General features: G+C 53.4%; 7 protein-coding genes across 7 annotated transcripts; 4 read left to right on the top strand and 3 right to left on the bottom strand.

Annotated features, from left to right (window-relative positions):
• Nucleotides 1-4801: 4801 nt before the first annotated feature.
• M406DRAFT_354558 (uncharacterized protein) lies at nucleotides 4802-5789 on the top strand (the record flags this gene model as incomplete). The annotated part of the gene is made up of 1 exon (XM_040922952.1): nucleotides 4802-5789. A coding segment is annotated over exon 1 (687 nt), but the record flags the coding sequence as incomplete, so codon positions are not given.
• Nucleotides 5790-8813: 3024 nt separating this feature from the next.
• Nucleotides 8814-9521, top strand: M406DRAFT_326200 (uncharacterized protein; the record flags this gene model as incomplete). The annotated part of the gene is made up of 3 exons (XM_040920053.1): nucleotides 8814-8998; nucleotides 9106-9242; nucleotides 9454-9521. The coding sequence occupies 3 exons, from the start codon at nucleotides 8814-8816 to the stop codon at nucleotides 9519-9521; spliced, it is 390 nt and encodes a 129-aa protein (XP_040781737.1).
• A 130-nt stretch (nucleotides 9522-9651) lies between these two features.
• M406DRAFT_320500 (DUF1531-domain-containing protein) lies at nucleotides 9652-10580 on the bottom strand. Its single transcript, XM_040919397.1, has one exon. The coding sequence runs from the start codon at nucleotides 10306-10308 to the stop codon at nucleotides 9832-9834; it is 477 nt and encodes a 158-aa protein (XP_040781736.1). The 5' UTR covers nucleotides 10309-10580; the 3' UTR covers nucleotides 9652-9831.
• A 389-nt stretch (nucleotides 10581-10969) lies between these two features.
• On the top strand, nucleotides 10970-11498 carry M406DRAFT_336368 (uncharacterized protein; the record flags this gene model as incomplete). The annotated part of the gene is made up of 3 exons (XM_040921142.1): nucleotides 10970-11008; nucleotides 11088-11211; nucleotides 11314-11498. The coding sequence occupies 3 exons, from the start codon at nucleotides 10970-10972 to the stop codon at nucleotides 11496-11498; spliced, it is 348 nt and encodes a 115-aa protein (XP_040781735.1).
• A 481-nt stretch (nucleotides 11499-11979) lies between these two features.
• M406DRAFT_247203 (uncharacterized protein) lies at nucleotides 11980-13942 on the bottom strand (the record flags this gene model as incomplete). Its single annotated transcript, XM_040916455.1, has 4 exons — nucleotides 11980-12831; nucleotides 12874-13185; nucleotides 13441-13646; nucleotides 13846-13942. The coding sequence occupies 4 exons, from the start codon at nucleotides 13940-13942 to the stop codon at nucleotides 11980-11982; spliced, it is 1467 nt and encodes a 488-aa protein (XP_040781734.1).
• Nucleotides 13943-16586: 2644 nt separating this feature from the next.
• Nucleotides 16587-17937, bottom strand: M406DRAFT_238807 (rhomboid-domain-containing protein; the record flags this gene model as incomplete). Its single annotated transcript, XM_040916079.1, has 3 exons — nucleotides 16587-16613; nucleotides 16682-17640; nucleotides 17724-17937. Coding segments are annotated over 3 exons (1200 nt in total), but the record flags the coding sequence as incomplete, so codon positions are not given.
• A 2532-nt stretch (nucleotides 17938-20469) lies between these two features.
• M406DRAFT_326195 (uncharacterized protein) lies at nucleotides 20470-21682 on the top strand (the record flags this gene model as incomplete). The annotated part of the gene is made up of 2 exons (XM_040920052.1): nucleotides 20470-20538; nucleotides 20594-21682. 2 exons carry the CDS (start codon nucleotides 20470-20472, stop codon nucleotides 21680-21682), a joined length of 1158 nt encoding a protein of 385 aa, XP_040781732.1.
• Nucleotides 21683-21866: the final 184 nt, after the last annotated feature.

Below are 21866 nucleotides of genomic sequence, written 5' to 3'. Positions count from 1 at the left end.
CTCCCCAACAAGGATGGTTGGAATAACCTCTTTTCTGATCAGATGCTTTAGAAAAATCTGTTGAACCTCGTTGCGAGAGGAGAACTACCAACTTACCGCCCCCTTCTGCCCTTCATTAGCTCCCGGCTGGTTCTCGTCGGTCGAGACTCGGTCAGCAAACACGGGAGTTGTACAGGAGCGTAGCACAATGTATCCATCGGAAAAAACGCAACAAGCCGTAGTCCGGTCGGTAGGTATGGCAGGCAATCTTGAAATTCGCCATGCGGGATCGGATCACCGATGCACGCGCGGGATAAACGAAGGACCAGGCCCTGCAGGCCCACGTCCCGTGTTCGAGGGACGACGGCGGGATCTGTGGCAACGTTTGATTGGCGTCAGAAGGACGTCCACACAGCATGGTCTTTTACAATGGATAATTCCATTTTAGGAAAGTAAAACAAGGGAAAGAGAGAAAGAACAGTCAAGAAGAAAGAAAGCAAAAAAGAGGAGAGGCGGCACAGCGACACGCGGTTTGATCTTGAACATCTGCGCCTTACTTATCGATGATCATCAGATCGTCACAGGTACAGACAGCCTCGACAGCCCTCTCGTCCACTGGTATGACCCGCCCTATCTACAATCTCTAGTGGTAGTAGAATTCCATCTCCCCGCAGGAACAGATCGCCTTTGATCGGCCAGGCCCGTGTGACCTTGTGCGGCGACTAAAGAGAGAGCCCTTGGACAAGCACAGGACAAGGCAATAAGGCAATAACGTACGAACTCGCGCCAAGGGGTAACGGAGAAAGAAAGAAGAAGGAAAAGAGGGCCAGGAGGGAGGGGTGGCGAACACATAACAAATAACGTCGACAGCTATGGAAATACCCCCCAGAGTTGTTGGTTGCACAGCTGACCACAGCAGCAGACACACGAGAGCAAGCTCCAGTGCCGAGCCACGCAGAGTGCAATTGTTTTATTTCCGATATAGCTCACCTTGTAGGCCCGGTCTTTCTTTTGCCTCTGCAGATCTTTGCTTCTTCTTTCTTCTTCTTCTTTTTCTTGGGGCCTTCACCGACCAATCCTGTGAATGCACTGTTTTAGTTGTAAGGATTGCAAGGCAGGTGGGCAAGTGAAAGTAGGAAGTAGTAAAAAAACAGAAGACGGCACGGGAACGTCCAATGACCTCGATGGCTTGATGCGTTTTTCGCCCTGTACGAGAGATGTAACATAGATCTTCTCCTAGTGTAGCTTTAGATAGTACAACCGATCAGTCCAGTGCATGTGGTGTGGCACTGTCGATGAACGTGGTGGCTTTCTGATGGTGGGAATACAAAGACAAGGATAAAACCAAGGGAAAACAAATAATACACCAAAAAACACCAGCACTGACTGAAAATTCGAGAACCCGCTCACTGACGGATCCGATTTCCTGCCCAATGTCCTCATCCTGCATTATACCATCGGTTTAGGAGGCAGCTAAGGGAAAGCCACACCCATAAGCCGCAGTATCCCTCTCCCTTGCGTGCCGAGACAGTGACGTTAGGGAAAAACACTTTGAGAGCCTTCTCTACGATGGAAGAGGTGCCTCTCACAACAAGGATATAGCTTGATATGAAGCAGCCATTTCTGATTTGGCATTGCACCTCATTCTAACTAGGCAGGCAGAAAATAGGAGGAGACTGGAGGGAAAAAGCCAACCCTCTGACGATCGCCACCTTGAGCTGGTACAGGTGCAACCCTTAAGTTAAGCCCCCACCCAAACCTCTCGCAGGAGCCGAGACCAAACGCCCGGCAAGTATGTGGAAGCGAGTACAAAGGAGGGTGATGATGGTGATGATGATGGTGCGCTGCTCCACAGAACAGCATGAGCTCCCTATCTCGCTCTTTGCAGCAATGACGCGCGCTGTAAGTGCACAAAGCTAAAGGATGGATGTGAATGGTGGGTGGACTGGGTTGGGTCAGGAGGTTCGAAAGTGTTATGACCGGATTGGTCTGTCTGTCTAGAGGGGGGGACGAGAAAGTCAGCCCACGGGAGCTTTCATATGCGAGGGTCCGGCGCATAAAGTAATAGGTCGCAGGGAGACTTATGAGGAGACCTTATGGAGACCTATGAGACCTGTGATGTTGTTTGTTCTGCGGAGAGGCGAGGGAGAGGCGAGACTCGAGAGGGCCGCCAGCAGGGCCGATGGGGCTCGTCGATGGGACTTTTAGGAGGCTGGTGGTCATCGTTTTCGATGGCCTACTGCAGACCGACCAACCAACTAACCCCCCACTGTGGCTTGAAACCCCTCATGCTGATCATCGTTGGGCCCATTCTTTTGGGGACCCGCTGAAACCTTCTTCTTTTTTTCAGAGGCGGTCCCCACTGCGCCCTGGCCATATGGTGAAGGTGGTGTTGTTGTCTGAGATTTGGGCCGTTGGGCATCGTTGCAGATTGTTTCAATTTTTCCCTCGTTGGTTTCGCGCGGATAAAAGATAATAATAAGAAACTACAACTACAACTTCAAACATTGCAAATAGCGAGGGAGAAAGAGAGTGTGTGTTACCAACCAGTCTTTCGTCCAGGCCTGGAGACAATAATGTGTGAGAACATAACATGTACAATTGTCGCGTTGAGAATTTGATTAGCGTCGACTCTTAGTCGTACACCGTACATGAGGCGAAACATTCTTCTTTTTTCTTCTTTGAAAAGATGAGCAGCCTATTTTACGAGCGGCATACAAGTTCTCTATAGGATGGTGCATTTGGGTAAAAAGGCTGTGTCGCACGGCAGAGATGGGCCAATGAACCCGGTCACTAAAGTCCTTGTGGTCCCCTCCAAGTAGTACAGTACATGGTGCGTACAGTACCTGATACGCTAGAACCAACCGCGGAATATCAAGAGACTACGTGTAGAGATACGTTCTTTATTGTATTTGAACCATGAGGTGACAAACACACACACGCACTCGAGTAGACGCTACTGATATTATTATTACTACAACGACTACGTCTTTGTTGCTTTCTCTCCCGAAGGTGTGGTGATTTCTGCCCAACGTCTAATGATTTAGTTCTTTGGATGTCGTCGGTCTAGAAGCAGAGCCACGCACGGCAGAGTGCGTGCCTTAGAGTCACATCTCATCGTCCTCCTTGCTCTCTCACAATTCTCACATATAAACTGGCCGGTGACCGTGAGCGTTTTAGTCTCAGAATCCTCTCGACCTTCTTCTCTCGAGGCTTAGCTTACTTACCAAGTACACTAGAAAGACAGATACAGAAAGGAAGAGAATATCACCTACCGAGACCCAGCCAGGTCGGCCTTCCTAGCGACCCACCCCCCATCTTGAATCTGACTTGGTGTAAGAAAAGTTGACCGACCCCCTGAAGGATGATCCTCAATACCCCTGCTCCTACTGCTAAATACTACCCTTGAGTGTTTCTCCTTCCCCACCACGGCAGCTTATAATCCTTCTCGAGTCTTTCTACCCCCTCTTCCTCCAGAAATCCACCCCGTTAATACTTTTCCCCTTCCTTCCATCCTTGATCCAGGCCCATACCGTGGCATTCTTTTTTCCTTCTTCATTCGTCTGTATCTCTAGCATCTCAAGAGAGATAGGGAGAAGTTACAGATCTCAGCAGCTTTGTTTCTGCCTCAGGGCTGGTGTGTCAGCTGTCAGCTGCATTACCCCGCCACGAAGCCAGAAACGATGTCACCCCTGGACTGATTGAGAGAGAGAAAGAGTTGCGCGCTACAATAGAAGTGCCGAAAGACAGGAGGCGATATTTTATGTTTGTGGGAAAAAGAGAGAGTGTGTGAGAGAGAATTACGTTCACCATGATTGAAGATTCGGATTTCCAGAGTCTATTGAGCACTGGGACTTGGACTACACAAAGGGCTAAGAGTCCTAGACCGTGAGTGCCTTCCTGGACGGAGTTTAGGTCGAGAATCTATATGCCTGCAGGAGCGAATTGCTAACCAATGCGCTGTTTCCCATTTTATGCAGGCTCAACAGCCCACCACCACCACCTCGGGCGAACCAATCCGCCAAGCTGAACCATCTCAATGCGGCAGAGGACCTCAAGGTTACACGATCCCTCCCAAATTCCTTACACCACCGACCTGCTCGTCCTCCTCCCCCTCCCAGCGTCGAAGATGAGGAAGCCTCGGTGGCGAGGGAGCTCAATGGCTCCGTCATGAGCTCGAATGACGAGGAGCCCAAGCACAAAGGCTCCGTCGAACAAAATCCTATTCTGCTCCCTGTGCCCGAATTCAACGCCGAGCGGCGCTTCGTCCTCGTCGCACCGTTCGAGACAGACAATGACACATCCTCCGATGCTCTGCACAAGTCAGACTCCTCATCCACCAAGAATACGTCGTATTCTGCCAATACCAAGGTTCCTCTCGACGCAGCGACGACGACGACATTGCCGACACCGCCAGGACTCCGGATCCGCAGGTCGAGGACTGACTTGCCGCGCATCGAGACAGACGTCAACAACCAGTCGAGTCAGCCCAGACCTGCACCACATGCGCACAGGTCTAGGTCGGCTACCTGTGTCGACAAGAGGTACCAAGAGGAGGCAAAGGACTACTTCAGTCCCCACCCGGAGTCAGCACACCTCGCTGGTGATAGTTTCTTGTCACCAGCTATCAAGCATTCGACCAAGGGCCGTGACAAGGCGTACTGGACCTTCAACTCTCCATCGCGGCATGGCGGTAGCGGTGGGTCTCGGGATGACTCCCCCAGCCAGAGACCTCATCTGGCCGACCGAAAGAGCACACAACATGGCCACTCCTCCAGATCACCTTCTGGGCACAGGCGCCTGCACTCAGATGCAGACGTGCCGAAGAGGGCAACAGCGGAGAGACATGGCTCGCATAACAAAGATGAGGCCCACGGTCGGTCGAGGCGAGGACCACCACCCTCGTCTCCGCCACACGACCGCAGACAATCTCCACCAAGATCAGTACGAAAGGAGTCGTCCCCAGCGAGATCCCATACTGCCTCGCCGAGAACGCACACCAAGCGGTCCAGTTACCATGGTCGCTCCTCTCCGCCTAAAGAAGCAGACCTCGACTTTTCAAGCGATGACCACCGCGAGACGAACAAGACTCACCAATCTCATCGCCACCGGAGAAAATCAATGGTGACTCAGGAAGGTCGCCGCTCGGCTCTGCTGAGTCCAATTGGGCCACGACCGCCGCCGACGTCCTCGAAATCGAAGTCTCGGCTGTCCACGCCACTCCCATCTCCCAAGGTCTCCGACGAGATGCTCTACAACAACAACTGCAAATCCCAGCTTGACCCACGAACCTCTATGCCCCAGTTCCACGTGTCCAAGACCAGACGACGGCATGAGATCGAGCGGCCGGTGTCGCCCTTATCATCAAGCGGTTCTTCCTCACCACGCAGTCGCTCCGGTTGGGGAATTGATGACCGAGCTTCAGAGACGGGCCGACCTAGAGCTCCCTCCCGCCACTCGAGCACCAGGTCCAATGCCAGACCCTGCAAGCCGGTAAATACACCTCTGTCCACCACATCACTTCCCATGGCAATTTCCGTGGATGACCGCCGCAAACGGCAGACACTGCCTCCGTCCCCGACCTGGTCCCGGCAGGGCTCCCTGGAGACCATCCCTTGTCCTCCTTCTCCCGACTGGTCACCAGTTCTCCCCGCACATCCTCACCAGAATCACTACCAAAGTGTGCCCCTGACTCCTCGACACAGTGGAACTAACTTGGAACAGCCAGCGGCATCTGTGGTGTCTTACCGCCGATATTCAGAAGATGTCAATGCCGGCGCCCTGCCAGGACTGCCGGACTGCCCACGACAGCGGCCGCGAGCCGGACTTGAGGACTGGTACACGTTGCCGAAGCACGACAACTTCAACGTCTGTCCGTCTTGCTACGATCAGGTTTTCCTCCATACCGAGTTTCGCGACGATTTTGTCCCCCCTCATCCCGCCAGGGACATCAGCAAGGAGGTCGCCTGTGATCTAGGCACCTCTCCGTGGTACCGCATCGCCTGGCTGATGACGAGGAAATACCGGCGAGCAGACCTGCGCCTCCTCCAGGGCATCGCTGACGTGTCGGCCAAGCACAAGGTCCCATGCTATGGGCCAGCCAGGGTCACTCGCAACTGGTACTCTGTCATCGACCCAGCGGCGCGGCGCTGCATCCCAGACTTCACAGTTTGCAGCCCTTGCGCCGAGGCCGTGCAGGTGTTGTTCCCGAGCCTCACGGGCGTGTTTGTGCCGCAGGACCGCCAGGCCGAGCCTCGACCCGGCACTTGTAGCCTGCACTTCGCTCCGAACCGGAACCGCTTCCTGCTCTACTTTGACGTTTTGGAGAGCACACACGACCGCGCCGTCGCCCACCAGACCGCACCTAACATCCAGCGCCTCGCAGACGGCATCCGTAAGTGGTCCGAGATAGAGGAGTGCCCCGGCGAGATGATGCCGCTGCGAAACGAGCCTTGGTACATGCCGAGTAGCGTGCCTGACCTGACAGTGTGCGAGGAGTGTTATACCGAGGTGGTCGTCCCAGAGTTAGTTGCTGACGTGGAGGCGTTGGCGAACGGCGGTCTTGGTGGTGGTGTTGGGACTCATGGTAACGGTCAGGGGATGCCCATGATGAATGGGGTTGTGAGGAACTTTTACCAGCAGCCACAGGTCATCAAGTCTCCGACAATGTGCCAGATGGCGAGCCCCTGGATGAGAGAAGTGTTCCGAAACGCGTGTAGGAGGGAGGATGGGATCGAGTATCTTGACTCGAAAGTGAGGGAAAGACTGGCGCCTTTGTGATGATATAACGTGATGATACAAGTGACTCGGGGGAAGAAGGACAACATTATAATGGCAAGACGGGATGATTGAATGAAAGAATGGTATGGGCTAGAATCCGGAAAGTTGTGATTACTGGAAGCAAACGAGGGCTCAAAAGGAGCTGGGAAGGTACGCAGGCGCATTAATTCAGGGGATAAGCTATTGGCGTCATGAAAGCGAATCGTTCGCCAATGTCACCTTGGCTAATAATCAGATGGCGAGGCGCCGAAGACTTGATCATTATACGATGGAGAGGGCTTCTTTGGTATGGGGAAAATTTGCATGTTTTCAGCAAGACCACGGCCATGGATGGGGTTGGAGGGGAAGTCAGGAATAGACGAATAAGGATCAATGAAATGATGATTGTATTGAATTCTACGGCGGTTAGGATTTACTGTGAGTGTGCGATTCGCAGCGTGAGTATGATGATCATCTCATTATGGGCCTTTGCAGGTTGTGGCTTTTTACCAGTCCGCGCGCCTTTAGTTCATGTTGCTGCTATAATGGGGGGATGCGTTGTGACATGAGCTTAGAATAGCCCACCGACCCGAAGCAGGGCGAAGAGGAAAAGAATAACTCGCAGAAAGAAGGTTTCAGAAATGTTTTGAATTTTCGGTGTGCAATTCCGTCAAGCAAACATTTAAAAACAACTAGTGAGTGCCGGAGGCCTGAGGAATTGCACGCCCTACCATCGACAAGTAAAGGGACCACATACAATATCCATCTTGTGTGAAGAATCGCATACAAAGTGGGATCATGCCCCTCGACACTGATACATCCGGCTTTGCGTAGTAGTTACATGAGCTGCCGCCGCAGTCGCACAGTGCCACTGTTGGTTGCTGCCCAAGATGTCATCTTGACGAGGGAAGCGTGGGCAAGAGGCAGCGCACAAAGGTTCCTCCCAGCTCCACAGCTCAAGTGAGTAGCTGCTTCTCGTAGCCCAGGGATCCATAACTATCTAAGGTTCCACCTCGGCGCCCATCTGCGTGTCGGAAATGACAAGTCTCCCCCGGCTTGTGGTTGGTCTGGAAGGCTTGATGACGGGCACGTTCATGGGTCTCTCTCTCACAGCCTCTGACTACAAGTGGGAAAGGCACACAGCACATGGAGAAGGCACCCAGGGCAGAAGCCTGCGCGAGAAAAGCAGAATAATTATGGTCACACTGAATCATGTCAACACCAGCAGAGTCTATGGATTGTAGATATTCTCCACTAGGAAGGGGAAGGCTCACTACATATTCAAATACTCAAATGTTCACTCCTCTCTGTTTTCACATGGTCATTGCTTACTATAGGAGCGTTTGGTCCTCAGCGAACGGCCCAACTATGCTTCTTCTTTGTTCTCTTAACGGCAACATCTCAAGAATCCCCAGGCAGTACCTCACACCAACGCTCAAAATGAGGCGGCAGACCCACATTGCCCAACCTGAAGGCACTGCCGCTTTCGATCTGGAGGTCGTGCTACAGTGCCCTGCGTGTTTGTGGGCTATTTAAATCAAGCGAGTGTACGCATGATTGACCTTTAAGTTGGGAAGTACTCAACGACGCCAGCCAAACAATTTGTTAGGTTTTGATCATGGCTGGGTTATCTTAAGGGAGGTACCCCCCCTCTGGATTTCATCACCTGGAGCGCTCCAAGGTCCCCCTTCCCAAGCAACTCGTCCGAGGGCAGGTGATGATTTGGGGTGGTCTTCTGTGTTGCCATGAGACCCTTGAGGATGAGGATGGGCAGACCATCGGCGCCGCTGCGCCTACAGTTGCTCCAAGTATATAAACCAGGCCAAAAGGCATTCCACTTTCTCTCTCCATCCTACCATTTCGCTTCCTATACACCACCCGGATCAGCGGGAAAACACTACTTCCATGCAACTGACATTTCGATCCCTCTATGTGACGGGCACTTCACCCAAAGACGACCACCTTGACACCTGTGCACCAACACGTACACACGGACTTAAGTGCATCATAATAGCCCTACCGTACCATCTCTCACAGAACTGCTTCCTTTGCTTGTTGAACATTACCTCCACATCATGTCGCCCATCCCACCTGTGAACGCAACTTGGACGTCATTCAACACAACCACGCCCATGGCCCAGGGCTCCAACGAGAGTCCCTGGGCCATGGATCTGAGCACCCTGGTGCAGATTGTGTTCGGCGTGCTCGGTATTATCAAGACAGCTGTAAATTTCTTTTATAATCGCAGCAAAATCCAGGGGTAAGTCTGGAGGCTGTTTGTTCAAGATGGTTCACGAGCTGACAGAGGTGAGCATCAAACAGACGCGTCGACAACCTCTCTCTGCTGCTCACGACCCAACTTCACAGCGTCATGTTGGGTCTGGGTACTGGCAGACAGGCGCCAGACCAGAACCTCGCACACGACGAGTGCAAAATATGCAACCGGCCCGCCAGCGTAAGCACTGCCAGGAGCATCGACAGCGGAAAATATCTTTGGTCGCAGAGTAAGCCCAACCATACTATTGGAAGCTCTTCACCGTCAGAAACCGCTCGTCGAACTGCGGTGCAGAACCAGAGACCGAAAAGGTACATACTGGTAAACCCACCTGCGTTGTTTGGCCTGCGCCTGCCACTGTTTCCCTCTCAGCGGCATCAGCAGCAGCAGAAACAGGAGCAGTAGCAGTAGCAGTAGCCTCCCAACACCGCATCGTCTAGGTGAGACGAGGATTTGGGGCAGGCAAGCCTTTGAAGAGATGCAGATTTTTGGAGGCAGCCCTAAGTGAGGCGAGATGGCGAACTGGTACCACATTAATGATAAATTTTTTTTTTTTTGGAACGAACCTGTACACTAACGGGGTGCAAGCCGGGCTGATACAGACTGGATTATTATTAATTTTTTTTTTTTTTTTTTTTGGAAATTAATCTGCACCTTCTTCAAAAGACTTGACTTGCTGCCGGCCTCCAGATCAGTGACTGATTTATTTTCTTCTCTTTTCCCGTGCCATATAGAGCGAGACAGTGTCGCTCAGCCAGCCTGACCGTCATGAGGTTCAGCCGTAGTGCAGTTTTCCTCCTACTCCCAATATTGCCGGCTCAGTCGGTCAGGAACTCTTGGATATCTTTATCCTCATCGTCATCCTGGAGGTCCTGTAACCTCTTCTCCTCCGCCTCCAGAATCTTCTTGATCATGGTCCTCTGCCTCCTCCGTGCCTTCTTGCCCCACTCCGCCGAGGTCGACTGGCCAGCAGCGCCCGCCGCCGCCGCCGCCGCCTCCTCCTCCTCGTCCTCGCTGTCCTCTGGTATCTCGGCGATCTTGTGGCCGCGCAGCTCGTTGGGCGTCATCTTGGCCTTTTCCCTGGCGGCCTCCTCGGCCTCCTCGGCCTCTTTCTCGTGCTGCTTCATCTGCTGCTTGCCGCCGAACTTGAGCAGGTACGGCCGGATGAGCATGTACGTGCCCACGATGATGACCAGGCGGATCCACTTCTCGGGCGACATGCCCTCGAGCGAGGCGCGCGTGTTGGTGGCGAAGCGCTGGGCGCCTATGCCTACTAATCTGACGAGGTCGGCCATGGTTGTTTTATTCTTGAAGTGGGCGGGGTGTACGGCAGCGTTTAAGGACGAGAGGGAAAGGGGGAAGGGGGGTCGTGTAATAGTAGTAGCAGTCGTGAAATGCGCTTGGTAGTCGGTGATGATAAAATCCAGGCGGGGAGGGGGCGGTGTGTGTGGAAAGAGAGGGATAGAGTGATTTGCCTGTCGAATCCAGGGGGATTGCTCGTATATAAAGGACTGCGGGAGAGGCGGAAGAAAGGAGAAAACCTCGAGGTGGTTGAGGGAATTTTGGCTTGCTCAGGAGAGAGGTGGATTGGAGATGAGGTCGCGACATGTGCGCATTAACATAATTTTTTTTTCCTTTTCTACTATAGTACTATTTGACAGGTCGCCTTAGCGTATCTCTAGTAGGAAATTCCCCATTCCGGGACCCCCTGTGCGCCTGCGGTTGGCGGCTCTGCACGCTAGAGGCTCAGGGCTCCACAGCGGCTTAAGTCAAGACGAACCCGCTGGACGTGATTCGCCCAAGCGCTGCTAACACGGCTCAACTGGGAAAGTCGCGTCTCTCTCTCTATCTTTCTTGACATGCACGTCTTTTAACGACGACGACACACCGCAAAAGGTCTCTTGCTGGTGTCGAGACGCTCGTCTTTCTGGGCATTTTTGAGAACTCTCAGTTATCATGGCTGATCAGGTGGGAGAGGAAGAGGACATCCGCGAGGTAGGGCCAATATCAACAATACCCACCCTTGCCTTCCCTTTACGCCTCGAACGCGTCGCTGACGGGCACGTCATGCCAGCGCCTCAAAGCTGCATTGTGGTTTGCGGTCGGAAAGATGGTAGACGACGACTCCCTAAGGCGAAACAGGAACGCGACGCCTCAGTTTATCGGAGCTCTCACCGAGATGGTCTGGACTCAGATCGGTAGGTCGGGACTACCCTCCTTCTCTCTCACCTACCTATTATAGCCGGGAAAATTCGACATCCTAATGAAGACGTCTGGACACAAATTGTCTTTTCATTTAGAAAATGTGGCTCAGGATTTGGAAAGCTTCAGTCGCCATGCGGGGCGGACGACAGTCCAGACCGATGATGTGCTGCTGCTGGCGAGGCGGAATGCAGACCTGCACAGTATCATCAAGGACTTTGTGGATGAGCTGCATGCGGCGAAGGCCGGCAAGGGCAAAGGCAAGGGTCGCGCAAGGCGATGAGTGAGGGGACGGAAAATCCAGACGCCACGGCGTTATAACCTGTGGATCTGCAGAAAGGCCTACTGAGGTGCTTGCAAGTTGATAGGAGCTGTGTGTCAAGGGGGGTGAATGCCCAGCGAGGCTAGCCACGACGATGAAGAGCGGCTTTGATCTACATGATTGACCGGTCTGAGACAGAGGTTGGTCTCGAGGCGCCGTTGCCCTGATAAGGTCAACTTGATTCAAGAGGCAGTGTCCTCAAAATTTGTTTGAACAAGCTTGGGTGTGTGGGCGCTGACTCGGAGGGTACAAATGAGCATTTGGGTGTTCCATTTGCAGAATTTTTTTTTTTTCTCTTTCCACTTCAATAAACATACTCATGCAAAGGCAGCGCGACGAGGTCAGGGAGGGCGAACGTTCATTCATACTTTGAAGTCTGCTCTTCTGCTACGAGATACCCACCGAACACAGATGCAACCAGTCTTTTCTTTGTTTCTTTCTTTCACGGCTCCAGGTTGTACTCGTCAAAGATCGGGGCTACCTTGTGCTTCCACTCCGGCGGCAGCGTCTCGAAGATGCCTCGAACCTGGTTTTCGCCCGTCTTGCCGATCATCCACAGGTCATCATACGGAATCCACAGCTTGAAGAAGTGCGCCAGCGTGATCATCGCCCTGGGTCTCCTCTGGACCAAGAGCCCGTGGTACAGCTCAGGGCAGTACATGGTGAAGCCGATCAACCGGCGGCAGACGAAATAGATGGGTTCCTTGTCGGCGATGGCCTTCTGCACAGACCCAATATAACTCAATATCTTGTTGTAGATATCGAGGGCGGTCTTGTTGTTCTCGAACTCGAAGTCGCCAACATTGGTGGTCGACCCGCGGTCGTTCTCCAGTAGCCAGGTCAGGTGCGTGCGGTTCTCGGGAGCAAAAACGCTGGGCGGGTCCATCTTGGGCCCGCTCTTTATGAAGCGGGTGATGCGATCGTTGCCGGTGGCGCCGATGTAGCCGGTCGCGATGGTCAGCACCGCCCCAGCACCTTTTCCCATTCGGAGCCAGTCGACCGGAGGCTGCCACGGTGTCAGATCGAGGGTCTGGACGAGCGCAAACGAGTTCAGCAAGATAGTCAGGGCGGCCATGCAGACCATGTCCGCGTTGTCCCCACTGAGGTTGCCAACCGCGAGGCGCTGCTGCCGGAGGGCCATAGCTATGTACTTTTGCTGCAGCAGTCGGAGCTGCTCTTTCTCGTGCGGGTCCGTCGTCCGTGTCCACATCTCGAGGGCGCTGCTCGCTAGCATGTTGTACAAGATGGAATCGTTCTCGAAGGCCAGACGCGGCATATCCCGCCCCCATATGAACTGGCCAAAGACATTTTTGCTGTTGGGGTTCTTGGGATCCACGTCCTCGTCGGTCAAGGCCACACCTGGAGTAGGTTGCTGTCCATGAAACGCCGTGGCCTTGGCCTTGGCGAACTGCTGTGCCTGATTCGACAGGTAATTATGCATCAGTCTCAGCTCCCACATGCGCCTCTCCCTGGACTCTGGGATCTCCAGGACTTCTGGGTCCGTAAGCGACGACAAGTAGTCGTTGGCCTCGTGCACGGCGCTGCTGCTGTCTCCCGTGTGCGAGGAGGAGCAGTTGCTCGCTACAGATTGCGACCTGTTCGAGTCGTCACGATGGCCGCTCGGCGGCGAGTTCTCGCCCCAAACGGGCTGCGGTGATGAGGCGGGTACGGAGTGTGATTGTAGGCTGGACACTGAGGAGTGCGCCGGTGTCTGTGCCGGGGAGGCGGCACCCTGCTCTTGCGATACGCGCAAGAAGTTATTTACTGGCGTTGAGGATGAGGCATGAACCCAAGGATTGACGCCGCTGTTGGGCACCAAGCCTGTCGATGCTGCTGCTGGTGGTGGTGGTGGTGGTGGTGCTGCTGGCGCTGGGTAAGGCGAGGGATCCTGCTCGCTGGGCACAGAGGAGGATGAGTCATGGTGTGTGATCCAGAGATCGATGCTGCTGCTGCTATCGCCGACCCCAGCACCGGCATGTGTCTCAGCCGGTTGGACTTGTGGTGGTCTGGAAGCAGCTCCGCGAGGAAGGGATTGCAGGCTGCTGGCTGGGCTGGGTGGATAGACACATTCCACCTGGTGGCGACTACAACCACCACATGAGGGCTTTGCTTCATCGCACTGAAATGAGAATTGCGCATGTCAGCAAATATTGTTTTCCCCATGAAGACAAAAAGGCTGACCAACGCATAGACAGGGACAGCTTGACCTGGGTCCAGAGCCATGCGGTCAAGGTTGGGAAAGGCACCACCCCGCCCCCCCCTTTTTGTCTTGGCTGATTTGTGGTAGTAAGTAGAGTTGTTGATCAACCTACCTTGACACGTCTGGCCTTGCATCTCGCGCAGCCCATACGCGACTTTTTGTGATACAGTCGAGGTCCTGCATGGCGCGTGGGCTGTGGACGCATTCCCTGATAAGCGTCGCCCATCGCGATATCGTCGTCCGTGGCGCGCCTTCCACTGTTACCAAGAAAAACGTATGACTGCCGTCTTAGGTTAGTGATCGCTAATCCTCTAACGCTAGGCACTAACGTGCAGTGCAATTGGGATTCGATGACAATCGCTGGGATGATTGATGAAGTCGTTGGAGACTGAAATTGTCGTTCTGGCTGTTACTTATCGCGAAGGCGCTTTACTTAGGCAGTGAACACTGTGAGATTTCGCTCTCGAGGATTTCTCATGATCCTGTTGGAGAGGGGAGTTTCTACTAGCAAGAAACAGAAATCGCGACCAAGTTGCATCTCCTTTCCAGAAAGAGAGTTTTCACTTTTCTGGGACCATAAGCTCGGAAGGTTTGGGTTTGTGAGGTGCGGATCGGTGTCAAAAACTGCTTACTGTAGCCTTCACGGCTTGCAGGATTGTTGAGTCTACGAAACTAACATCCACTTATGCGGCTGTCGCCCGCAAATAATACGTCTGACACATTTGCGGCACAGCATGCCCCTTCGAACTAAGGATCAACCCTCTATTGGGGGTTTAATCAATTTGAGAAATGGAACCAGTCCCAAGTGACAGGTCGCGGGCCTTCGTTGGGACAAATTATCCTCGGCTCGATGTATATACACATGTAGATATGTACATATAATGGCTCGCGATGCTTTCTTTCAAGCTAACGAACAATAGGGTTCGAAAACGTGTGCAGCTTCGGCACCGCCTTCCCAGAACAATGACCACAACCGGGGTATACATCTCAGTCTTACAGATATTAGGATCTATTTTCGCCCAAATCGATTTCAGACCAAGGCAGAGTCTGTGTTGGCGGGTTCAAGTTTCGTCTCCAGCTTCCCTGGCGGCCGCAGCAGCCCGCCATCGACATTGCTGAGCGGTGAAAGCTCAAGATGACCACTCTTGTTGACTTGTGGTGGTATCTTTCATTTTCATATCCTCCAGAAGTATGCCATATCCTCGGCTCTCGTAGGAACCCAGCTCATCTTGCTCTTGCACGCCGGAACTCGATGGCATTATTCTCATCGCCCAGGTGGCAGAGGCTACCCTCCGCCCCCCCCCCCCCCCACCCCAAAGATGTAGGGTTACGCTTTTCCAAAGTTGGATACTATCTTTCTGCGAGGATACGGGGGGAGGGTGGTGGATCGAAAGCGGACGTGTCGAGAAGCCCGTGAGATGCGCCAAAGTCAGACACCTTGAGCCTCCTCAGCAACATCTCAACCCGGATCGTTGGAAACCACAACGCTTCTACCACAAAACCAAGAAATTAGACATGACACTGTTCCCCCAGATATAGACGCAACAGAGGACAGATAGATTGGCAAAAGCAGCAGGAAGGGGTCAGAAAGGGTTACAATATTTGGCATCAAACAAAGGGGCCGGTCAGGGCTCCCCTCTCAGCTAAGCCATGCAAAAATTGTGTTGATCATCACGTCTTCCGCCTCGTCAAGGAGAAATGAAGAGGGACAGAGAAACAAAGGTTGAACGTGTACGAGGAACAGACGCTTCCATACCGTTGTGTTGATCCTGAGCTCAGCGACTGACAGCATCACTGGAGGGGGGCGGGAGGGTTCTGTTCGATGGTCACGCGACCGACCGACCTACCATCCTCTCAAACACGCATTGTGAAGAAGGCATTCGATTCAGAAGGGGTACACATCAATGGACGAAGCCTGCATGTGCAGAGGGCTGTAGTAAAGAAAGGAACTTGTAAACAATCCATCGTCGACTCTGAAAGGCGTGTCTGAAAAGGAGGAAAAGATGGCAAGGAAGAGGTAGGACCTGTGGGGGAGTTTTGGGGGCGGCTATGTAGTGGAACACCAGCTGCAAGCAAAGCAGGTAGGTGTTCGCGCCTTGTGTGGGCTCCTCACATCAGCATATTCCCCCGCATTGCTTGTTCTGATGTGACTCCCGCAGTGGTGGGTGTCAGGTCAGCTGCATCGGGTCCGGGGTTTGGTGTCTACTACTGTATGTAACATATGCAGGTCAAGGGTACGTGCCAGGTCGTTCGTTTTGGGGGCCACCTCGCCGGGCAACGCGTCCTCAAGCCATCTTTATTGACTCCGTCAATAAGCGGATTTTGATAATCATGATGTGTTCATAGGGCAATACATGGGAGTCATCACGATGAAGTGCGCACGCCGGCGGCATAACAGCGACAAGTGATATCGACTGCCTCAGCATGCTGATGAGAGCATCTTGTCCCAAATGATGTGGACTCTATTATCATTCCATTGTCATTAGAAGGCTGATGGGTATGTCCTGCCGCGCGTTTCGCCTGTACGCAGAATCGAACCTATCTTCTTCCCAAGAGTTCCTTTAATAACGACACGCAGTTCGCTGCCAACAAGCCAACTGCCGCAAAACTCCATCGCTGTGCAAGTCCAGCAGATTATGATTCCACCGTATAGTGCTCTTCAATTTTCGACCACTCCTTGCCATGAACCCGTATGATGATGATGACTCTGGTATCCGGTCCAGCAGAGTCACCCGTTTCGGCCGCTTCTCTTTTCAAGCAAAGAACTCCCTGGGTATATTGTAGACCACCTCCGCCGCAGTCTCGAAGACGTCCCGCTTCGAACTTGTTGTCGTGTTCGTGAACGTGAAACCACTGTCACACCAATTTTTGACAGGCTACATGACACCAGTTAGTAAAGAGATTCCTTGAGGAAGCACAAACAGGGTATCATCGAGAGGCTTACCAAGCAACTCAGGTACTTGCACCAGCTGCAGGTTTTGCGATACACATAGAAGTTGTTGAGTAGTAAGATGAACCCGATGAACGCCAGCAGCAGGAATCCAGCTCGGATGAGCCACCACGCCCACCACAGTGGCTTGCGTCCCTTAAAGAAACCGACCGGATTCTTGACAAATCCTGGAGGCTTATCCCGCGCGAACGCGGAGTTCATGGTCGTGTATGGTGCGTCGTCCTCGCCAATCCTTCGCCGCAGCGCGTTGGGTGAGTGCAAGATCGACAGGCCGATCGCGATGCCCATCGCCAATCCGCCGATATGAGAAAAGTTGTCGACACCAGGCAACAGCCCGAGGACGAAGGAGATGATCATATCCAGGAGAATGAACGCGAGATCCTTGCCAGGAGAGACGCGGTCGCCCCACGAATAGAAAAGATCCAGCATGTTGAGGGCAATGATGCCGAACAGGCCACCCGAAGCTCCCGTAGAGGGACTCGTAGCAGAGGCATAGTTTCCACCCAGAACGAAACCGAAGATGGCGGCAGATACGTATACCAGGAAGAAGCGAAGCGACCCGATAGATTTCTCAATCTCCTTGCCCATCGTGAGCTGCAGCAGCATGTTGAAACCGATATGAATAATTCCGGCGTGCATGAACATGGGGAGGATGAACCGCCACCACTGGTTGGGCTCTGGCTTGTCATCCATGCTGGCAGAGGAGTCGTATTTTGGCTCCGGAACACCGCCAAAACCACACAGGTCGGAGAGAGTGCAGACCTCGGCGGAGGCGTCGGACGAGGTAGTATTGGGACAAGGCCAGGTCAATGTGTATGTAGCATCCGTGATGCTCTCCACGTTGTGCATACATGGTGTCCACCTGGCGCCGAAGTTAATCAGGACGTATGGCGAGGGACCAAGGAGATAGTTGAACGAAGGGTGAATCTCGATTGGAGATCCTGTCTTTGCCCCTATACCGAGAAATTCTGGTCAGTTTATGCAAGGTGCCTTTGACGATTTGGGGGAGCCCGAGGAGGTGTCTCTCTTCTCTTACAGTTGTCGGCCAGCTCGCCAATGAAGACAGAGATCTGCACAAAAGTGAAAATGTAGACGACCCATGGGATACGGTTAGCATAGGCACCGAACATGCCCAGCTCGCCGAACCTCACGCCCTGCTTCTTAGGTCTCTTTTTAGGTGCCTCGTAGACATGGTCTGCGTCGTCCATCTGGTCCTTGTTTGTACGATCCTGTAGCGGAATGGCCCCGGTCAGGTTCTGCCGGCTCCCGGTCGAGGTATCGTCGAAGGGGGTCTCGAAGGGATTATTCGCAGATGTGCTCGAGAGAGGTGACGCGTTCTGGAGGGGCTGCTGGGTCCCCAAATGCTGCTGGCCTGTGTATGAAGGCGGGTCAGAGTAGATGGATGCTGCTGGGGCGGGAGCTGGTGCACCATAGGCGCCACCATAAGCAGTCGACTGGCTGTGGACGGAGGATCCGTAGGTATCCTGTCGCTGTGGGTATTGTGAGCCCGAGCGAAGTGTGTTTCCCCGCTGGGAGTACTGCGAGGCGCTCCCCATCGTGTCCTGACGGAATGGTAATGTAGGCTGGCGGGTATCGTCATACATGGGTGCAGGCGAGGCACTGAGTGGTGGAGGTAGTGGTTTATTGAGGTGGTCTTCGTTGTTATAGTAGGCCATGGTGAGCAGCAGGATGAGGGTGGTCACCCCCCAGGTCGCTCAGTTCTCGTTTGAGGCAGCACAAGCGGCTCGAACCGACTCCCTCCTGTGCCAGATCCTAGGCTTGGGTGCGACCCACGGCTGCAAGCTACGCCTTAAACAGCAAAATGAGCGTACGAAATTTGGTGGTCGGAATGACAGGACGTCGCCAATAGTCGACAATGACCAGCTGAGACTGTGCAGGGTGCTGGAGCACGAGCAGTGATGAGGGCTGAGAAAAGAGAGTTGAGGTGTAAAGTAGGGGGGGAGGACGAATGAAGTCGAGCAGCCAGAACAGATTCGACTTTACTCTTCAAAGAAATGGGCTGTTTCAGGGAAAACTAAGATGGGACTTGGATGGTAGACGTCTTTTTGGGGTGGCAGCTGCATACAATACTAGTCTGGGAGAACCCTGTACACACCCTTAGTGGCCCCTGTCGTATCATTCCCAGCCAAGAAGGGAGAGGATGGCTGTGCAGACGGGCTGGCTGTACATCACTAAACCGCAGCTGGCGTACGCAATGTACTGCATAGGACTACAGTACATAGTCGATCATTCAAAAAGGTCAGTCAAGACAATCCATCCAACCACGATCCATTACTTTCGTTGGATCCGAAAATGATTTGGCACTATTACACTCTGTCCTGAGGCCAGGACGAAGTGCTACCATAGCATGGACACACGCACGGATTGAAAGAGAGAAAGAGGATGTATGAACGAGCTGCAATGAAAGACATTGGTGAGTGATCGATCGTGGATCGCAGCTACAAACAGGCACGTCCCATGTCATACCTCTCATGTCACAGTCCCAACAATTCACGCCGCTCTTCGGCCGTGGCCAAGAGCTGACGTTGCAAGATATTGTCCTGTGCGTTGTTGGTAGGCTGTGTTGTTCACGAGCGTTCCCACATTAATGAAAAATATCGCCTGGGCACAGAGCAAGACGCGAGTACATTTTCAGCAGGGTTGGTACTGCGAGAACAGCGTGGCAGCGCTGGCTGACCGCCGTTAGTTATTAGGTGTTAGTGCCTGATCTTCTCGTGCTTACATTTAGCTGTACGGTTGATAGGCATCCGCCGACCGCGTCATGTACTGCGGTACGTACCTTGGACCACATACAGTACTGTGGTACTCCAAGGTACGCCGTTCCCTTCCGTCCCGTTCCTAACTTTAGAATACCGACCCTGTCAACACGTCAAAGCCTTTTTGGGCCCATGGCTGTGCCCTGTGGGACCGGTTTCGACCTTCTGACTTAAGCGCCCAAAATTCAATGGATACTTTCACACGTTCGAGAACAATTCTCTGCGTTGAAGACCACTACCCAAGCGACTTCTTCTCAACCTGTCCAAACCTTTGGTTGGCCGATATTTCAGGTTCTTTACAAGGCTTTTAACTGCGAAGAAGGAGGGGTTGAAAAAGTGATTGTGTTCTTTTGAGAAGCGTCCCCGAAAACCTGCATAACAAGCGTCACCACAACCGCTCAGGGGGTGAACATCGGCCGAACGATGAATCTACGCTTTCGAAAAGGTCGTCAATTAGGCTTCTTAGGCATGCATATCGGGTACCGTGCGGGTTCTCTTTACGATCTTGAGACACCTTATCACCGTTCTGACCATAGTTCTCTATAATACTCGCAAGTACCTCCGTAGAGGATGAATTTGGACTGAAGCCGGTCCGCTTGCTAGGACTTGCAGTAGAGAGGAGGATCTCAGATCATAGTCTCTCGACAAGGCCAAGTCAACTATGGTTGGTATGAGGTCGGTGAGTGAACCTTTAAGGGAATCTTCTGCAAGGCCCCATGAAGTGCGCGCATCCTAATCCGGGTACGAGTCGGAGTGGCTGTGCTGTGCATAGTACATTCATTATGAACCCCTCCTTCGACTTGAGCCCTGATTCAGGCGCCTGTCATCACGTATTCATAAATTTGCTCGCTGTCATCTGTTTGAAACCCACTCACGGTCCTAACGCCTCCTCTTGACTTCCGTCATCTCTTACCCGCCAGGTCATTCCGGCCCCGGCCCTCAATTTATGGGTCCGTCAGGTCTTCTGACCAAAGCCGTCCGGAACTTTGTGTTCGGCCGCCCAGCATGAACGCTCGGCGTGCCCATACTAAATCAAAAAATGGCTGTCTCCAATGCAAGGCAGGGAAGGTGAAGGTGGGCGATATCCCCACAATGCTTCAGAAGTCATGACTGTTCTGACCTCCAAAAGTGCGATGAGAAGATTCCCTGCTCGAGGTGTGTCAGGCGAGGTGATGAATGTAGTCGTGCCCAGCCGAACAGCAGCGAGGCCTCAGTAACCTCAGCCTCGAGCACCCCCGACACCACCAGCAGCTCCCACACACGCCCAAGAGACGAGGACTCTTACACGCTCGTAGATCTCCAGCTCTTTCACCGCTTTAGCACCGTCACATGCCGCTACCTCGCCAACCCAAACAACGAATCACCATGGCTGGACAAGGTCCCCGCATTAGGGACAAAACATGCTTTCCTGATGCACGAGATGATGGCCGTCGCCGCCATCGACATCGGCATCAACGTTGCTGATACCCAAGATGCGGTCACGACCTATCTCGAGCTCGCACGACAACACCACACGCAGGCTCTAGCCGGTCTCATGCCTGCCATCGCTGCCCACCGCGCAGACCTCGTCATGCCTATCTGGTCATGCAATGCCCTCTTCGTGCCGTACTACTTCGCCACCACCGCAGACGTCGGCTCGCTTATCTTGACGGAGGACCCCCCGGGGCCGGCGGAGTGGATGCTCCCTCTGCGCGGCGCAGTGACACTGTTTAGGCAGTACGAGGAGGTGCTCCTCTCCGGCCCCATGGCGATGCACATCCGGCCCTACCAGACGAGGATCATGATTGACGGCGTGACGCCTCCTTCCTCGAACCCCTCGGAGGAACACGTTATGCGCATGACCGCGCAGCTTACGTTGCAGCTGGACGAGGTCACGGACGAGGCGACGCGGACCACCATGGCAGAGGTCCTCAGGCTACTGCGGCAGTGCTTCGAGATTTCGGACCGGGGCGACCTCATCAGCTACAAGACCGCCAGCCTCACCTTCTGCGCGGCGATGCCGGGGGCGTTTTTTGAGATGCTGGGACGAAAAGAGAGCATGGCGCTGGTGGTCATGGCGTTCTGGTGTGTCCTACTGCACCGCGCAGAAGGGGGAAACTGGTGGATGAAGTTTAGGAAGGTCAAGAACATGTTGTCTTTTATTGCTGGCCTTTTGGGGCCCAAGGACGAGATGTTGATCAAGTGGCCGCTGGAGGTAGTCTGTCCGGCGGAAGAATAAGTATAGCATGTCTATACTTACTTATGTATGATTCCTATGACTCATAGGATCCGAGTCTTGTAGCTCACACATCATCCAGTAGACCAGGGTGATGATATCAGCCAAAGTCGCAACTTATAGTATGGCAACATCACTAAAAGGGGGGGGTGTGCTTGGTGTGCTTGACATTCTAGATAAACTAGGA

This window comes from Cryphonectria parasitica (assembly GCF_011745365.1).
Source record: "Cryphonectria parasitica EP155 unplaced genomic scaffold M406scaffold_1, whole genome shotgun sequence".
NCBI classification, from domain to species: domain Eukaryota; kingdom Fungi; phylum Ascomycota; class Sordariomycetes; order Diaporthales; family Cryphonectriaceae; genus Cryphonectria; species Cryphonectria parasitica.
Note: the sequence above shows the minus strand (reverse complement) of the source record. Positions and strands in the feature narration are given on the sequence as shown.

Excerpts from the sequence above, each read along its gene's own strand:
- M406DRAFT_320500 (XM_040919397.1), bottom strand. The coding sequence starts at position 10,308 with ATGGCCGACCTCGTCAGATTAGTAGGCATAGGCGCCCAGCGCTTCGCC.